General features: G+C 55.1%; 1 protein-coding gene across 18 annotated transcripts in view; it reads right to left on the reverse strand.

The window, feature by feature from the left end:
- Positions 1–1,557: 1,557 nt before the first annotated feature.
- Positions 1,558–18,847, reverse strand: part of CSNK1E (casein kinase 1 epsilon) — a 46,224-nt gene continuing 28,934 nt past the window's right edge. For 3 of the 18 annotated variants that reach the window (XM_055374634.2, XM_063704861.1, XM_063704860.1), the window contains exons 3-12: positions 13,995–14,105; positions 13,722–13,870; positions 11,573–11,801; positions 10,744–10,914; positions 9,636–9,784; positions 6,238–6,298; positions 5,191–5,383; positions 4,958–5,097; positions 4,120–4,184; positions 1,558–2,803 (exon numbers count right to left, since the gene is read on the reverse strand). In XM_055374634.2, the coding sequence (XP_055230609.1) occupies positions 4,168–4,184; positions 4,958–5,097; positions 5,191–5,383; positions 6,238–6,298; positions 9,636–9,784; positions 10,744–10,914; positions 11,573–11,801; positions 13,722–13,870; positions 13,995–14,105 (1,220 nt within the window). In that variant the 3' untranslated portion in view covers positions 1,558–2,803; positions 4,120–4,167. The other 15 variants (XM_019018269.3, XM_055374636.2, XM_055374635.2 and 12 more) reach the window with 7 other exon arrangements.

Genomic DNA, 18,847 nt, shown 5'->3' on the forward strand with positions numbered 1-18,847 from the left:
AGAAGCACTAGCTTATTATTAAAATTGATTAAATAGGGTGGGCACAATGGCTCATGCCTGTAAATCCAGCACTTTCAGAGACTGAGGTGGGAGGATTGCTTGAGCCCAGGAGTTCAAGACCAGCCTGGGCAACATAGTGAGATCTAATCTCTACAAAAAATACAAAAGTTAGCCAGGCATGGTGGCACGCACCTGTGGTCCCAGCTGTTAGGGAGGCTGAGGCAGGAGGATCCCTTGAGCCTGGGAAGTTGAGGCTGCAGTGAGCCATGACTACACCACTGCAGTCCAGCCTGGGTGACAGAGCAAGATCGTGTCTCAAAAAAAAAAAAAAAAAAAAACTATACTTTTCACTGTAAAAGACAAAGATCAGCTCCTTATTATTTTCTCTCAGGGCCTCTAGTTGGTAACTTCCACTCGCTGTCTGATGTCACGTTGTCCATCCCAGAAGGTCCTAAAGTCCGGGGAGGCAGGGCAACTCTCTGCTGCATTCCCCCAGCACCTCATTCAACCAAGTGCGGGTGAACAAAATGGCTCTTCGCAGGCTGACCAACTGACCACTGACTCCCGGCTGCCACCCAGCCCCAAGGCCCAGGCTCTGCTTACCACCTGCCATTCCAGGGCCTACTGGCATTTCCTGGCTTTGGTAACACACTTGATACCTGATGCCTGTAAAGGGGACCCACCTTTACTTGGGCCTCACACAGCAGGAAACCCTCCACCAGGCCGTGAGCCTGTGGGTCACTGGGTCTTGACGGCCAGCACTGGAAGGGGCCTTGAGCTACGTCCAGGATTTCAAAACGCCCGAGGGGAACCTCCCAGGGCCCTCCACCCGCTTCCCAGGCAGACCTATCAGCCAGACAGCTTCGCTCTTGCCTCTGGGTTGAGACTGTGGCAATAATGGCTCTTGGGTTGACGAAAGGAAGTAAACTGTGTTGGGTAAATGCAGACGGACAGATTCTTTTCCAAGCTGGTGAGACCAAGGCTTGACTGAATGACCTCATCCAGAGTCACTATCAGAGCTCGCTCCAGCACTCTCCTTCATGGAGCCCCAGGGTCAGCAGTGGAGAGGGTCAGAGCACCCCCACAACCCCCACAGCGAGATGACCTGGGCTCGTCTTGCCTCTGCCACCAGAGCTGTGACTGTGGGCAAGATATTTTACAGCAGGACCAGTTTCTTGTCCGAAGGCAGGACCTAACTCAGGATACTTGTGTGGATAAAATCATGTGTGAAGAGCGTTTAGGGCCTTGCTTCTCAAAGAGGGGTCCCAGGCCATCAGCACACCTGGAGTGTGCAGGGGGAAGCTCTCAGCCCCACCCCAGCCCTCTTTACAAGACCCCCGCGTGGCACCTGTGGCGTGGCACCTGTGTGCACTCGTGTTTTCAAAGCCCCCGGACATCCCAACCACAGCCCGGGTGTTCTGAAAGTGGCCCCAGCCACACCTGCCTCCAGGGTGAGGGCTTGTTCCTCACTGACTCCTGCTGATCCCAGCAAGACCCACCTCCGGGTCTGCAGGGAGAGGCCCTAAGGACACAGAGGTGGACAAAGGGCTGCCTGCATCACTTTATCTTTTCTACTTTATTACTTCAAATTAACAACCACAATAAAGCTCAAAAAAGTCCAATATTTACACAGGAAAAAAGTACAAAATTCCCCCCAAAGTTCTTCAGTATTTTTTTTTTCAGTTTTTTAAATTACAAAGTAATAAAAAGCTTTGCTCTTTAATTAAAAAAAAAAAAGGAAAAAGGGGAAACAGAGGTAAATAAATTAGGAAAACACACACATGGAGAAAACAAACAAAAATAAAATAAAATAAAAACAAAAAGGTGTTAACTAGGAAGGATGGGTTAATCCAAAACCCAGCCCTGACTCCAGGCTCCTCCTCAGAAAGGTGGAACCAGGGAGAGGGGGGACCCCAGGTGACTGTCAGGACCAGGGAAGTAATTTATAACTCAGAGCCAGATGCCTTCTGGAAGCAGTCTCCATGGATTCTGCCCTAAAACCAGGAATGGAAGATGGAGCTGCCACCGGCTGATGATGGGCTGGGGGGGACCGGTGGCAGCGAGGACCCTCTGAGCTCTGAGGGATGCGGAGGTCACCGCCCACCCCCATGTCCTTGTTAGTAGACACAGGAGAACGGGAATTCGGGCTGGCAGGCGGGGCGGGCCGTGGCACCTGCTGTCTTGGGAAACACAGGTCAATACATCCACACACACACACACACACAAGGGACGCCGGCCCCCGCCACCTCCCCACCCACTCCACGGAGAGGCAGAGGAGGAGCCTGGAGGCCAGGGGGACAATGGAAAAGCCCAGCACGGGAAGTCGGCCACTGTCATCTCAGAGTGGGTGGGGCTGTGCGTATCTCCTGGATTCTGAGGCTCGGGAAACTCGGTGGGAACTGCCTTCAACTGACTACACCACTCCCTGATGATGCTCGAGGGCCGGCTTTGGCTCTGGGACCTGTCACTTCTCCGACACGGACCCGACCCGTTCCTCTCCAGGCAGGTGGTGGGTGGGGGCAGGAACAGGAGGCCGGGCAGGCCCTGGCGTCTGGCTCCTGTAGCCTGGTGTTGTCAGGGGAGCATCTGGCAGCCTGAAGGTTGGGGGCAGCGGGCACCACAAGGGGGCAAGAATCCTCAGTGCTGAGGGCATCTCATCTTCTTGCCATTGGCAAAGAAATCAAAGAAACAAACTCCATCGTCGGTTTTGTGCTGGGTTTTTTTGTTGTTCTTTTGAGTGGTTTATTTTTGCCATCTTTTTTTTTTTTTTTTTTTTTTTTTTAAAGAAAATACAGTGAAGACACTAGAAGGGAGAAGGGAGAAGACAGGTGAGGTGCACAACTGTCTCTGGCTATTTTTTTTTTTTTTTTTGAGATGGAGTCTCGTTCTGTCCCCCAGGCTGGAATGCAGTGGCACGATCTCAGCTCACTGCAACCTCCACCTCCCAGATTCAAGCAATTCTCCTGTCTCAGCATCCCGAGTAGCTGAGATGACAGGTGTGCGCCACCACACCTGGCTAATTGTTGTGTTTTTAGTAGAGATGGGTTTTCACCATGTTGGCCAGGCTGGTCTCGAACTCCTGACCTCAAGTGACCCACCTGTCTGGGCCTCCCAAAGTGCTGGGATTACAGGTGCGAGCCACTGCACTTGGCCCCCCAAACTCCTGTCTTCTCGTCCCTTGGTCTATCTCCCTCTGGGCCCCAGAGCCTGGCTCAAGGCCCAGCACGCTAGGAGATCCATCTTCATGTGACAGAAACGGATTCTCTCCCTTCTCTGCCCTCCTGGTGAGCATCCCCCCACCCCACCCCCAAATATCTGCCCAGCCCGCCATGGACAGCTTGGTTCCTGGGCCTGAGATCCGAGGAAGGCCAGCCCTGTTCATGCCTCCACTCTCTGTGTGGATGAATTTCTACAAAACAGACCACACACAGATTGTCCCAGTGTAAAGTCGAGTCCCCTGACGTTCGGACTACTGCCTACAAATGGACACACGTTCCCCAGAGAGCTCAGATTATACCCTCGAGAAGCCCAAAGAACCCCTGCCGCCTCCCCTTCCCCAAGCCAGGCCCCAGAGTGGGGCGTTTCCATACCCCGCCTCAAGGCCTGGTGCAGTCCGGGAAGAACCAGCAGGCTCACGCTGGCCAGAGGGCCTCTCTCAGTCCTACTACAGAGGCCTAAAAAGGGCTCCTTTGCTTCCTCCACAGCCCTGTTGTGAGTCTTGTGCAGGAATTAACTTGCGTAACAGCCCAGAGGCCGAGACAGGGCTAATGCCGTGGGAGAGGTCAGAGTGTGAGCCCATGGCCCCGTCTCTGCTGGGAACCAACCTTCCAAAATATGTTAAGGCAGAAGGAGATAGAGACCTGGCCGAGGGCAGAAAAAGTTTTTCCAGCAGAAACTAATCCATGAGGGGTCAGGCCTGAGCATAGAAACCCTTGGCCCCAAGTCAGGCAGCCTCCGAGGTTTTAAACTACTTGAGGCCCCTTAGAGTTCTGGGGCGCCTGGTACCATCTGCCACTGCCACTGCCACCCACCCCTGCACAACACATTGGTCTCTTTCTGGGGCCCTGGGAGCTTCTAGGTCGGCTGGGCTGGCTGCATCTGCAGCAGTCATGGACTCACCTAAGCAAACACTGGTCCAATGGGGGCTCTCCTCACTTCCCGAGATGGTCAAATGGCACACTTGTCTTTTGAGGGTGGGGAGGGAGAGAGAGGAAGGGACAAGCTTCAAGTCAAGTCCCTTAGCCGCTGGCGATGGAGATTTGGCAAGTCTCTCCCCACTGAGGAGGTGTACCCCCACCCCCACCTCCAGGCAGCCCCTCAAGCTGAGGGAAGGCCTGTGTGATTCCAGTGACTCTAAGATGTCCCTGTCTGTAGCTAAGAACGTTGCCCAGGGAGGCAAACCTGCTACCTAAGTAGATGGCCAAGGAGGGTTCTCTCGCAGGACTCCCTCCTCGCCCACAGGCAGGAGGACGAAGGCAGGGCTCCCACCCACCTCTGCCAGGCCACCTGCCCTGGGCAACTACAGATTCCCCCTTCCCAAGTGTCCCCATCCAAACATAGCCCCAAAGAGGATGGGACCTCACCGCCCCTACAGCCCATGCTCTTGCCAATGCTCACGGGGGCTCCTGGGGGCTCCCTGATGTCAGGGAGCAGCAACACCTCATCTCTGAGCCCCTGCTGCCCACCCTGGCTGGGCCCCTGGCAGCGAGGACTGGAGCCCAGCTGTGCCACTTGCCAGGGAGTTACTGCCCTGAGCCTTGGTGAATGACTTTGCTCAAGAGGGCTCATCAGACCTCAGAGGATTAAATGAGGCCAAGTCCCGGCTCAACAGAACGGGTTCACTCCAAGGCAAGCAGCGTCGATGGGGAGGGAAGAACAGAGCCACGGCCTGACCTCCCACTGGGGGGTCTCTAACTCAGTTCTGAGGCCCAGAGAGACTGGCAGGGGGGCAGCTCACCTGTGAGGCTGGGATCCGGGAGACCTCTTGCCGCCCAGTGAGGTCTGAGGAGGAGACGTTGGCGGGCGCACCCCTGTGCAGCCTCATACTCACCTTCCTCTCCCGGTCGACCCGCGAGATCGCTCTGGGAGAAGTATTGCCTGGAGGGAGAGTGGGAAGCCACCCTCAGAGTAGGCACAAACAGAGCCCCCCACCCACCCTGAACCCAGCCCACTGCCTGAGTCCCTGCTCACCAGCCGGCTGGATGCGGGAGGCTGGCGTGGAAGCCACGGGCTCGGCGGCACTGCGGAGCCGGTTGGCAGTGGCCCCTGTGGGTGGGCCAGGGGGCAGGGCTCGGGTCGCGGACCCCCGTAGCTGCCCCATCCTCTCCTCGCGCTCGTGTTCTCGCCGCTCCCGGTCCACGTCCTCGGGGTTCCGGGCTGCACCCTGCAGGGATGCAAGAAAAGACACCGGTCAGCCCCAGAGGCCAGGGTGCTCTGGGCCCAGCAGCCCTGCAGGGCACAGCAGGGGAGGGAGGCCAGGTGGATATCTCAGAAACCTTCTGCTCCAGCCTCCCTGACAAGCGCGGGAAGCCATGACCCACAATCACACAGCACAGAGACACGAAGCCACACAACCACCGGAGGAAGGAGAAAGCAGGGGTCTGGGGGCAGAGGGAGGTCAGTCTGCCCTGCTCTCCTGGGATGGAGCCAGAGAAAGGACAACTAATGCGCCCAGGATGATCAAGAGCATCTCGTGGCTCTCCTGACCTGGGGCTGGGCCTGCCCTGGCCCCCCTCTGTGTACCAAGAGCCCTTAACTACTCAAGGTTGCCAAACCGAGCAGGGAAGCTGTTTAGAGGCCTCTAGCAAACTGGCTAGGGGTGTCCAGAGGGGGAAAAGAACAGGCCCAGAGTCACAAAACTAGTGGAAGGCTGGGCTAGGACTCAGACCAGCTCTCCCGGTACCTAGCCAGGGGCTCTTCTCATCAGGGAGCTGTCCTTCCCCCTGCCGGGACCTGGCAATAGCTTCTGGCAGGTGCAGTGGAGGCCACAGCCAGGAGGCCCTGGGAACCCACACAGACACCGCCTGCCTTGGGACAGAAGCTCAAGGGGAGCTGGAGAAGAAAATGGGGCCACACTCCCCACGGAGGAAGAAGAGGCCCAGCAGGCAAAGCTGGAGCAGAAGGGGTACCCTAAGCCCCTAGGTGCCCTGCTGTCCAGCCACTGCCGCCCCTGGTGCAGGAGGAAGTGAGAAGGGGCCAGAGAAGAGCATATGTGGGGGCAGCGCCCGACTGCGTTACCTAGTTCATCCTGGGGCCGTCCACAGGGAAGGGCAGGGGGCTGGCAGGAAGGGGGCCGCATCTGTGGAGGAGAGAGCTCTGGGCTGAGTTGGGGGCCTGCTCATGGGCACAGGGTGTGGTTCCTGCAACCCATGTCTCTCCCAGGAGACTGGCCAAGAGGTGGGGGCAGGCCCTGTCTTTAAGCAACTCCAGGTAGTAGTGGCTAGGACCAGAATGATCCCTGAATCTTAGTGAGGCACCAAGGCCCAGAGAGGCCTTGTGACCTGCCCGGGGTTGCACAGCTCAGGGCAGAGCTAGGGTCTGAACCCAGGCCTCTGCAACCTAGTCCCACTCTGCTCTCTGCACCCCAAGAGGTCACTGTTCAGAGCCTTGCCTTAGAACACTCTAGAAGATGCATCTTCCCATCCTCCCACCCAGAAGCCTCTCAGGCAGGCCTGGGACCACTGGGGCTCTAACTCCTGACCTCCGGTCCTCACCCTGGACTCCCACTCGGTTGCAGGCTGGCCAACAGTGACTCAGCCAGAGCCACAGCAAAGCCTGGGGAGGAACACGAGCTGTGGCACCTCCGTGCCGAACCTTCTGCGGGCAGAGTCACATCAACCCTGCGAGGCAGGTCAATCTCATTTCCATGCTTGGGATACAGAGGCTGAGTGACTCGCTCCAAGGTGTGGAGCCCTGCAGCCAGCAGCCAAGCAGAGGGCTGGAGCCCCTGCCCTTTGTGAGCCCAGCAGGCTCAGGCCATTGCCAGCCCGGAGGCAAGAAGTGGGCGACTCTCCATGGTCCCATCCAACCCAAAGGACGCAAGAAACACACAGCAGGGAGCTCTCTTGGCCTTTATTGCCCATAGAAAACATAAAAGGTCAGCAAAGTCACACGAGCATCCACCCGTCATCATATGGACCTCTGCCCTTGGCTGTGTTGAATTCCTTCCCGGCCGGCTGGCTGGACCTCGGAACACAGTGGCTGTATGTGCTGGGAGTGGCTTCCAGGCTCCAGGGATCCACAGATCCCAGCACCCCGGTGCAGCCAACAACACAGGGTGTCCTGTCTACTGTTGGGTAGCATGGGAAGGGCCTGGCCTCAGGGTGAAGGTTCCCATTGCACGTTTTCCAGGTGCTTCTGCCAGGGGACTGCTGGAGGTGGTTCAGCTCACTACAGTGGCCGTGGCAATGAGTCAGAGATTGGCAAAGGAGAAGGCTGTGGGTGCCTCTGCCCAGCTTCTAACTCCAGGGCCTGCCTCAAGAGGGACTCCAGGAAGGCGGTCAGACCAGCAGCAGTGGGTGGAGAGGTGCTCCTGGCCTGGCTGGAAAAGAGATCTTGCTCGCTAGACAGTCTTGTAAGACTCCATAAGGGAGGAACCTAGAGCAGTGATGTCCACAGAACGTTCTGGATGAAGGAAATGGTCCCGTCTGCCTTGCCGGATGTGGTGGCCACTGGAGGGCAGTGGCATGATCTCGGCTCACTCCAATCTCTGCCTCCTGGGTTCAAGCGATTCTCCTGCCTCAGCCTCCCAAGCAGCTGGGATTACAGGAACACACCACCATGCCCAGCTAATTTTTGTGTTTTTAGTAGAAATGGGTTTCACCATGTTGGCCAGGCTGGTCTTAAACTCCTGACCTCAAGTGATCCACCCTCTATGGCCTCCCAAAGTGCTGGGATTACAGGCATGAGCCACCAGGCCTGGCCGACATTTCCAGTCTTGATTAATTTTAATTCATTAAAAATGTGTCGCATGTGGCCAATGGCTACCATCTTGGACAGTGTCCGTCTAGAGAATACAAAATCCATTCTTGCAGTTGTGCTGAGCTGGAGGGCCAAGCCCATCACGAACCAGACTTGGGAGTGACTATCTCGATGAGAAAGTGCCCAGTGCCCAATGCCCTGTGGTGGAAAGAGCTGGTCCCAGGTGCCCAAGGCCATGGGCCCCATTTGGAGCCAGAAGGTCTAGGGTGAAGTCAGAGAAGATGTCCCCTGCCCATATCCCATTTCCAGCCTTGCTGAAAAGGGCAACAGAGGCCTCTCCCTGAGGTCCCTAGCCTGCGAGACCCCCATTCTCTGCCTGACCTCTGTGTTACTCCTTAGTGAACAAGAAACCCAGAGAGAAGAGAAGCCCAAGACCAATGTGCCGACCTTGGCTTCCAGGAGAACAGAGCCTTGGTCCTAACCATCTAGCAGGGCGGCTGAGGGCCCTGCCATGAAAGAGGCACACCAGGATGAAGCAAGAGGAGGTGTTTAATGAGTTCAGGTTCAACACAGAGGCCGCTGACGGGGTCTGGCTATGAGTCTGTCCTGGGACCCGTTCCCACCAGGCCCCTTGTGGGCAGTGGACACCATCCCTCCCTCAGGCTGTCCTGGCCCTCAAGGACCCCATGGCAGGGCCTTTTCCACCATGGCCTCCACTGTGCTGCCATCTCTTGGGAACAGGGGGTTATCCCATCCTCCCAAGAAACACTTCCTCAGGCCTGGCCCCGATGGGCTCAGGCACACCTGGCGACATCAGAAATAGGGCCCTGGAGTCCAGACCACAGGCCAGTAGTTTTGGGGGGACAGCTCCTCCACCTCCTCCACCGGCCTATCTGGGGGGCTCTGGGTGCCCAGGGGAGCCGGGCACCTGAAAGGGACAAAAAGCACAGCTGAGGCTCAGCCTCTTGCGCTCACTGGTCAAGTGGCAAACTTTGGAAAAGCCAGACCTCAGAGGATCCTTACCAGTACGTGGGTGAGTACGTGGGCCCGGCACAGGGACAGGGGCGGGGACAGAAAGGTCCCTTCGCTGTCATGGGGCTGTCACGGGGCTGAGCCTGGCTCGAGGAAGCCCCCTTTTCCAGAAGAGATGTGAAACAAGACATACAATTTCACAGATTCCAGAGCTCTGGGTACGGCCGGCCAATGCTGCTCCCCACCCAACCCCACCCCTGGGACTCTTAAAAGAGGGAAACAGAACAACTGCCTAGCCAGACCCAGGGGCCCATGACCAAGAAGAAAGCAAGCACCATGACTGGGTCCAGGCTGGCCAGAGGGGCCACGGTGCAGGTAGCCACCTGGGATGTGCAGAACAGGAGCAGCAGGACGGTGTAGGCAGCTATCAGGGCAGCAGGGGGCGCCGCCAGCACCACCCATGCCCTGCTGCGGGCACCCAGGAGGGACCCCAGGCGAAGCCAGATCCTCCTTGTTCTGACGGGAGACAGCGCCCTGCCTGGGCCCTGCTGCCCATGGTGGCACAAGCTGTCAGCATGGATGAGGCCGGAGGGCTCTGGGACCCCAGTGAGGTCAACCACACTGTCCAGCTCATACCTCCCGTCTGTCGGGAGCCCCACCCGCCACCGGCTCACTCTGGCCCTCCGAGTCAGGGCCTTCCCCATCCAGTCCCCCAAGCCCGCCTTGGCCTCCAGGTGACTCACGAATTTCAGCATGTTCCAGTCAAAGACGTAGTCATAGGAGAAGCCCTGCCGGTGGAAGAGGTTGCGGAAGAGCTGACGTAGATAAGAGTAGTCCGGCTTGTCGTCAAACCGCAGGGAGCGGCAGAAGTTGAGGTATGTTGAGAATTCGGCTGGAGGGTGTTGCAGGGGATAGAGAAGGCCACTGTGAGGCCCACGCTCCCAGACCCCTTGCAGCCAGCACTGTCCTAGCCACCCACTGTCCCTAGATACTTCCAATCTGAGAGAGGCAAGAAAAGGAGGCAACAGAACCATGGCCTTCCCTACTCTACCGTGATGAAAGCTTAGCCTGACTGTGAGCAGAGCCTCTGCCGCTTTCAGAGCAAGGGAAGACCTGCGAACAGTGGCCAGGAGCCTCTGCCAGGTAGCCGGATCCAGGAGCCATCCATGCCCACAGCTCTTCCGCTGCCCTCGCCAAGCACCCTGGGGCCCGCAGATCAATCGTTGCCATAAATTCGAAGGACTGCAAGAGCCTGACGGGACCTTCTAACACAACCTAAGCAAGAAGAGGAAAACTTCCAATTCCTCCTCAAAAACACTGGGGAGAGGGCCCTTGGGAGATGAGGCAGGAATTAGGCTGGGAAGCAACAGGTGTAACAGCCAGGACAGGGAAACCGGGCCTTCTGGCTGTGCCAAGGAGTGGCAAAGAGCCAGGGGTTACTGCTCAGGTGCCAAGGGCTGTGGGGCAGCCCAGTGTGGGCTTTGTTGTTGTTGTTTTTGAGATGACGTCTCGCTCTGTCACCCAGACTGGAGCGCAATGGTGCAATCTCGGCTCACTGCAACCTCCGCTTCCCGGGTTCAAGCAATTCTCCTGCCTCAGCCTTCTGAGTAGCTGGGATTACAGGTGGGGCTAATTGTTGTACTTTTAGTAGAGACGGGGTTTCACCATGTTAGTCAGGCTGGTCTCGACCTCCTGACCTCATGATCCACCTGCCTTGGCCTCCCAAAGTGCCAGGACTGCAGGCGTGAGCCACCACGCCTAGCCCCAGCGTGGGCTTTGTATGGCCTCACCTTTCCCTTAGACAGTGCCTCAGGGGCCCCCAGGCATGTCCCCTCCCACTGGGCTACTCACAGGGATAGCCTTTGCAGAGGACCTCGATGGGCGTTGACATCTTCTTCTCGCTGATCCGCTCATACTTCTGGCGCTTGGTGGCTGCTTTGAGCCCCTGCCAGGGCAGGGAGCCCAGGTTGAAGTACATGAGCACGTAGCCCAGGCTCTCCAGGTCATCTCGACGGCTTTGCTCTGCACAGAGAGTCAAAGACTAGGTGAGGGACAGGGGTCCACTCAGGCCCCTAACTCATCCTCTGGGTCATGCTCCTCACAATGCACCAGGACCCTCCTGCCCCCACATCGGATGTTGCTCACTGCACGCATTTTAAACAGGCACTGCTATTATCCTCCTCCTACAGAGAAGAAACCTGAGGCAGGGCCTTCTCAACTTAATTTGGGCCTAGTTTTTCCAGCTCAGGCACTTAATCATTCAATGACTATGAGAGGGCACCTATTGCCCCCTTGCCTGGCCCACCCCATGGAGAGGTCACAAGCTTCAGCATCAGACAGGGCCGGGGTCAAGTCCAGCTTTGGCATTAGCTAAGCTGCATGACCTTAAGCAACCCATGTTAAACCTCTGAGCCTGTATCTTCCAGCCTGCACCAACAGGGCAGAGGAGGAAGCAGGGCCAGGGAAGGCGCCCGGTACACATAGCTTGGCTTACAAAGGGGAAGACCCGACTGTGCAAGGACACGGAATAAGCACGAGCTTGGGGGCAAACGGGGTGGGGACTTTCTCACTAGAAAAGAGCCTGGGGGCCTCCATCAGGGTAGGGGGTGAGAGGGCTCCAGAGAGCTGGGCCCTAGCCAGTGGCCCCGGGTGCACACTGCTCCAGGCCTGGCTCCCTCACCAATGCCCAGGTGCGTGTTGATGGAAGCGTAGCGGGCCGTGCCGGTCAGGTTCTTGTTTTCCCGGTAGGGAATGTGCTGGTGGGTGCGGGCGTCCCGGTACTTCTTGGCCAGGCCGAAGTCGATGATGTAAACCAGGTTGCCCTTCTTCCCCAGCCCCATGAGGAAGTTGTCGGGCTTGACGTCCCGGTGGATGAAGTTCTTGGAGTGGATATACTCGATGCGGCTGATCTGGGGAGGAGGGGGGCCATTTGTTCAACAGAGGGGCCCTTGCCTAGCACTCTGGGCCAGGCAGGGGCTGGGGCCACAGAGGTGGAAAGGCAGAGGGAGAAAGGTCTGCCTTCGACCAGGAAGGATAATTAAGGGGCAGGCCAGAGAAGGCCTCCTGGAAAATGTGACATCAGGATGAGCTCTGAAGGGGAAGTTCACCAAGTTGGCTGTGAGACAGAGAAAGAGAGTATTGCAGGAAAGCTAATGGGAAGATCCAGAAATGAAGAGTCTGCTAGAAAGGCAACTGGTTCCCCATGGAAGGCTTGCCTGCCCAGCCCCACACTCACAGGACCTAGGGAGCCAGAGAGGCAACAGATGTGGGCGAGGGGCAGGCAGGGAACACGGGGGAAGCCTAGACCAGGAAGAGGTGACAGAGGCAGAACACAAAAGACGGGGCTTCCGAAGGATGCCAAACTCAGACAGGCACATGGCCCTCTTTCCTTTGATATTTTTTTTTTTGAGATGGAGTCTTGGTCTGTTGCCCAGGCTGGAGTGCAGTGGCAAAATCTCGGCTCACTGCAACCTCTGCCTTCAGGGTTCAAGTGATTCTCCTGCCTCAGCCTCCTGAATAGCTGGGACTACAGGCACGCGCCACCACACCCGGCTAATTTTTTGTATTTTTAGCAGAGATGGCGTTTCACCATGATGGTCAGACTGGTCTCAAACTCCCGACCTCAGGTGATCCGCCTGCCTCGGCCTCCCAAAGTGCTGGGATTACAGACTTGAGCCACCTTTTCAGTCGAGTTTTTAAAACTCAAACTAATATCCATCCACATGCCGTGGCCTCTGGCTCTGGCCCCAGGTTCGGCACAGCTCAACATCTCCTGCACCTCTCTTGAGTTTCACACCATGAGGGGCTCTGGCGACCCTCTGCTCACGCACCTTCAGCCTACATCACAGGGCTTTTGCAGACCAAGATTAAAACCCCTGTACGAGATCTCCACATTCCATTCCAAGTTCAACATTCTACAGTTTTGTATTTTTAAGAAGCTTTCCTCCCTATGCTGATGAAGGGCTTAGTACTTAACAACAGCCTGTTAGAGGGGCCTGTTTTGGCAAGGCGCTGAATGGCATCTCACCTAATCCCCTCAACAGCCAACAAAGGAGAGACTCTCACACGAGGCCACTGAGGCTCAGAGAGGTTCAGCGTTCACCTACGGTCACTGGTCTGGAATAGGACCCAGGTCTGTGTGACCGACCGCAGGCTTTACATTACCCCGGGCAGGCCAGACGTGGTGGATCATGCCTGTGATCCCGTGTAATTCCCATCTGGGGAGGCCAAGATGGGAAGACTGCTCAAGGCCAGGAGTTTGAGACCAGCCTGGTCAACACAGTGAGACCCCATCTCTATTTCTTACAATTAAATGATATTTTTGAAATAAATAAATAAAACTACCCCAGGCAGAGTCCCAGGCCCTGACTCGGCAGGTCTGGAGTTGGGCCTGAAATCACATTTTAAATAAACAACTTGGCTGGGCACGGTGGCTCACGCCTGTAATCCCAGCACTTCGAGAGGCTAAGATGGGTGGATCACTTGGTAAAACTCTGTCTCTACTAAAAATACAAAAATTAGCCCAGCGTGGTGGCATAGGCCTATAATCCCGGCTACTCATGAGGCTGAGGCAGGAGAATCGCGTGAACCTGGGAGGCGGATGTTGCTACGAGCTGAGATCGCACCACTGCGCTCCAGCCCGGGTGACGGAGTGAGACTCCGCCTCAAAAAATAAATAAAATAAATAAATAAACACCTAGAATTCTATAGCCAGTGGACAAGGTCCCCTGGCCCAGGCCCATCCTCTGGCATCCTCCGGGGGCAGGAGGCAGGGCTGGTATCCTGGGCCCACAGGCATCTGGCTGGGGATGGAGGGGACGGGGACTCACCATCTGGTCGGCCAAGAGCAGCACCGTCTTGAGGCTGAATTTGCGGGAACAGAAGTTGAACAGGTCCTCGAGGCTGGGCCCCAGCAGCTCCATGACCATCACGTTGTAGTCGCCCTCAGCTCCGCACCACTTGATGGACGGGATCCCCACTGAGGGTCAAGCAGAGGGCCTCTGTCAGGGGTCAGAGGCAGCCAGCCACGCCCGGCCCACCCTGTGCTCATGGCTGCCCACCGCCACCCACCCGGCGCCCGCTGCCGCCCACCCTGCGCTCACCGCCGCCCTGCATCATCTTGTAGAACTTGCTCTCGATGTGCAGCTGGGGGTGCTTTGTCTTCACACACTCCAGCTTGATGGCGACTTCCTCACCAGAGGCGATGTTGGCACCTGCCCGGGGCAGGGAGGCAAGGGACCAGGGTCACCCTCAAAGGCCAGGCAGTCCCAGGCGCCCCACTAAGCATTTCTGAGATCTGGCGTGTGCCGGGCCCGGGGCCATCTGCCCTTGAGGAGCTCTTGGGGGAGGCTGGGAAGGGGGCAAAGGAGCCCCAGCAAAGGGTTCCTGAGGGGAAAGAAGGTCAGCGCTGTGAGGGACAGAGGTGACACACAAGGGCTACCCAGGGCCACAGGTTGGGGCAACAAGAAGGCCCGATGTGAGTGGGGCAAGGGTCAGGGATGCAAAAGGCTCACAGACCACCTAAGGGAGGGGGCTGAGTCCTACAGCAAATTCGGGCAGTGAGGTCTGTCGTGTTGAGATGGTGGCACGTGCAGAAGAGGCCCAATGGGGCTGGGCTGCCGAACACACAAGAACAAGCCAGCACCACCCTGGCCTACAGGATGAGGATGGGACAGCCGCAGCAACCCCTCAGTCAATGCTGATGCCTTCAGAGGCAGCCCCGCACATTCTAATCCAGTGTCTCATTCGATTCTCACCCCCCATTGTAGAGATGAGAAAACAGAGACCCAGCTCAAGGTCACATGACCTGTAAATGGCGGCCTTGACAACCCCGGCTCTGCTGGCCTCCAGCATAGGTCAGAGGTCCTGCCTGCACCTCCCCCTCTCCCCCAATCCACTCCTGGCTTCTCAAGGGGCTCTAAGAAAATACCCTCACACACACCAAGGCCCCGCTCTCTGCCTGGGCCCACCGCCCGACTCAAGAAGTCACAAGAAAGACCAAGCCCAAAGTGTACCTTGCCTCAGTTTCCCTGGCTGTATGGGTGGATGAGATGAAGGGCTGGGGCTAGGCTGGGCGACAGGGTGTCTCCTTCCTGGGGCCAGCAGCGAGCCCAGCAGCAAGAGTAGGACAGTGTCGCAACAGCACACAAACAGGCCAGAACAACCCCCAGGGACACAGCCTCAGGAGGAGTTCAAGACAGGAGAAAGGCAGGACCTCACATCAGAGGAAAAGATGAGACTATTCATTAATAATGTCCCTGAACAACCGGCTGGCCACCTGAGAAAAGACACCATGGCTCACACCACAACCAGGAGAAATCTCAAGTAGAGGAAAAGTTTGTATATAAGAAATAAAGGTGGGGGTGTGAGTTGGCACAGCCCCTGTGCACCTCTTGGGTGAAGCTGAACATAAACAAACGCTCGCCCAAGCAACCCCACTCCTGAGTGTACATCCTTCAGAAACACGTGTGCACCAGGGAGACAGGACAAGGATGGACACGGGAACAAACAGCCCAAGTGCTCAGCAGCAGAAGAACGGGAACAGTGGCGCAGTCACCAGGGAATCCCAGGCGGCAGTGAAGAGGAAAGGATGCCTGCTTCACACAATGACCCTGGTCCCAGGGGTGCACTCCTCATAGCAGCCAGAAGGTGGAAACAACAAACATCTGTCACAGATGCAAGGATGAATGGAATGCAGTGCCTCCATGCGGCGGAATATTATTCAGCAATAAAGAGGAATAAGGTACCAATACACGCTACGACACGAGTGCACCTTGAAAACATTCTACCCGAGGCCAGGCACAGTGGCTCACGCCCGTAATCCCAATACTTTGGGAGGCTGAGGCGGGTGGATCACAAGGTCAGGAGTCCGAGACCAGCCCGGCCAAGGTGGTGAAACCCTGTCTGTACCAAAAATACAAAAATTAGCCGGGTGCAGTGGCGGGCATCTGTAATCCCAGCTACTTGGGAGGCTGAGGCAGGAGAATCACTTGAACCCAGGAGGCGGAGGTTGCAGTGAGCCGAGATTGTGCCATTGCACTCTAGCCTGGGTGACAGAGTGAAACTCCGGCTCAAAAAAAAAAAAAAAAAAAGTGCAAGCACAGTTCTACTTGTTTCCATAACAAAACAGGCGACAAGACTGGACAATACAGATTTAAACAGGAAAGAAAAGAAAAAGATTAAATGTCAGACGGTGGTTCCCAGGGAGGGACACCTTAGGCCATGCAGGTATTCTATGTGTATTCTTTGCATCCACTCAACGTTTAATAAGAAATAACAATGAAATGTTAGAAGAAGGGAGAATTGCCTTGTAGCCTTGGGGGTTAGGCAAGGCTTTTATTTTTATCCCTGATTCAAAATCCTGAAGCCATTAAAAAAAAAAAAAAAAAAAAAAAGCTCCTTCCTCTCCAAAAAAAAGAAAAAAGAATCCCTTCTGCATGGCAAAAACACCGGAAATAAAGTCATAAGAGACATACTCACTTGCAGTTCTTATCACAGGCAAAGAGCTAATATGTAATGAGCTCCTACAAATCAGTCAGAAAAAGACTCAGCAGAAAATAGGCCAAAGGATTTGAAACACACACTTCACAGAGAAAGAAATCATTAATAGAAAAGCCTTACTCATAGGGAAAGATGCCCAACCTCCTTGTAAGAGAAATGCAAATTAATATGATCGTGAAAGACCATGTTTCACCTAGGATTGTCAAAAGTCTTACGAGATAACACACCTGTCTGTCGGCAAGACTGTGGGGGCACTGAGCACTCCTCTCAGGTGGTCGAGGCGTGAACTGCTGAGTCGCCACTGTAGGGGGATTTGACACTACTCAGCTCTAACCAGCAACCCCGCTTCTGGGAGTTTACCTGACATCCTAGCATGGTGCAAAACAAGGCGGGGACAAGGCTGTCGGCTGCAGGCTGTTTGGAACAGCAGAAGCTTGGAAACAACCCAAATGTCCCTCCTGAGGGGGCTGATTAAATAAAGAATAGCCCATCCATAAAACAGAATACAATGGAAAAAGAACGAGGAAGCTCTCTCTGCACACAAGTGGAAAGATCTCCAAGATACAGGAAGTGAAAAAGCAAAGCACAGAACAGTGTATACTCCACACTCTCATTTCAGTTTTCTTTAAAAAGGTGGGGAACTAAGTATCTGTGTTTGGCTCTAGCTACATAAAGAAACACTGAACAGAAACATGGCTGTACAGGGCTAAGTGGGTCAGGGAGGAAGGGGCGGGGGACGCTTCACTGGATACTGTGTTATAAGTTGCAATTTCTTTCAACACCTTTATTGAGATGTAATTCAGATAACTCTCCAATTGAGTCACTCAAAGTGTGCAACTCACTGTTTTTAGTATATTCACAAGCTTGCGCAGCCATTACCACAATCAATTTTAGAACACAGGCCAGGCGTGGTGGCTCACGCCTGTAATCCCAGCACTTTGGGAGGCCGAGCAGGCGGATCACAAGGTCAAGAGATCAAGACCATCCTGGCCAACATGGTGAAACCCCATCTCCATTAAAAGTACAAAAATTAGCTGGGCGTAGTGGCGCATGCCTGTAATCCCAGCTACTCGGCAGGCTGACGCAGGAGAATCGCTTGAACCCAGGAGGCAGAGGTTGCAGTGAGCCGAGATTGTGCCACTGCACTCCAGCCTGGCGACAGAGCAAAACTCCATCTCAAAAAAAAAAAAAAAAAATTAAAAATTAGAACACAGTCAGCCCTTCGTATCAGCATCTGCTGTGGGTTCTGCATCTGCTGATTCAACCATGGATCAAAAATACGTGGGGGGAAAAAATAAAAAATAACAATACAACAATAAGAAATAGGTTGGGTGCAGTGATGCACAACTGTACTCCTAGCACTTTGGGAGGCTGAGGAGGATTACTTGAGTCCAGCGGTTCGAGACTAGCCTAAGCAACATAGTGAGACCCTATCTCTACAAAAAATACAAATATTAGCCAGGCATGGTAGCACGTGCCTGTGGTCCCAGCTACCTGGGAGGCTGAGGCAGGAGGACTGCTTGAACCTAGTAAGCCAAGGCTGCGGTGAGCTATGATCACACCACCACACTCCAGCCTGGGTGACAGAGCAAGACCATGTCTCAAAAGTAAATAGGTAAATAATATAAAAATTAAAAATACAGTACAATAACTATTTACATAGCATTTACATTGTATTAGGTATTATAAGTAATCTAGAGATGATTTAAAGTATATGGAGAAGGCCAGGTGCCAGCATTTTGGGAGGCTGAGGCAGGCGGATCACCAGGCAAGGAGTTCGAGACCAGCCTGACCACCATGATGAAACCCCATCTGTACTAAAAATACAAAAATTAACCAAGGTGCTCCCGTGGGAGCGCCTGTAATCCCAGCTACTCAGGAGGCTGAGATAGGAGAATCTCTTGAACCTGGGAGGCGGAGGTTGCAGTGAGCCGAGATCACACAACTGCACTCCAGCCTGGCGACATAGCGAGACTCCGTCTCAAAACAAAAAAAAAGTATACGGAGGATGCACGTAGGTTATATAGAAATACTACAGCTTTTTATATCAGGAACTTGAGAATCAGAGGATTTTGGTATCTGAGGGGGATCCTGGAACCTATTCCCCACAGGTACCGAAGGTGGAGGGCCGTATTTTCTTTTTCTTTTTGAGACAGGGCCTCAATCTGCCACCCAGGCTGGACTGTAGTGGCACTAACACAGCTCACTGCAACCTCAACCTCTGGGGCGCAAGTGAGCCTCCCACTTCAGCCTCTCGAGTAGCTGGACTACAGGCGCAAGCCACCACACCTGGCTAATTTTTGTATTTTTTGTAGACAGGGTTTGCCATCTCTAGGCTGGTCTCCAACTCCTGGGCTCAAGTGATTCACCTGCCTCAGCCTCCCAATGTGCAGGAATTACAGGCATGAGCCACTGTGCCTGGCCCAGGAGGGCTGATTTTCATCACCCTGAAAAC

This window comes from Gorilla gorilla, chromosome 23 (genome assembly GCF_029281585.2).
Source record: "Gorilla gorilla gorilla isolate KB3781 chromosome 23, NHGRI_mGorGor1-v2.1_pri, whole genome shotgun sequence".
Taxonomy (NCBI): domain Eukaryota; kingdom Metazoa; phylum Chordata; class Mammalia; order Primates; family Hominidae; genus Gorilla; species Gorilla gorilla.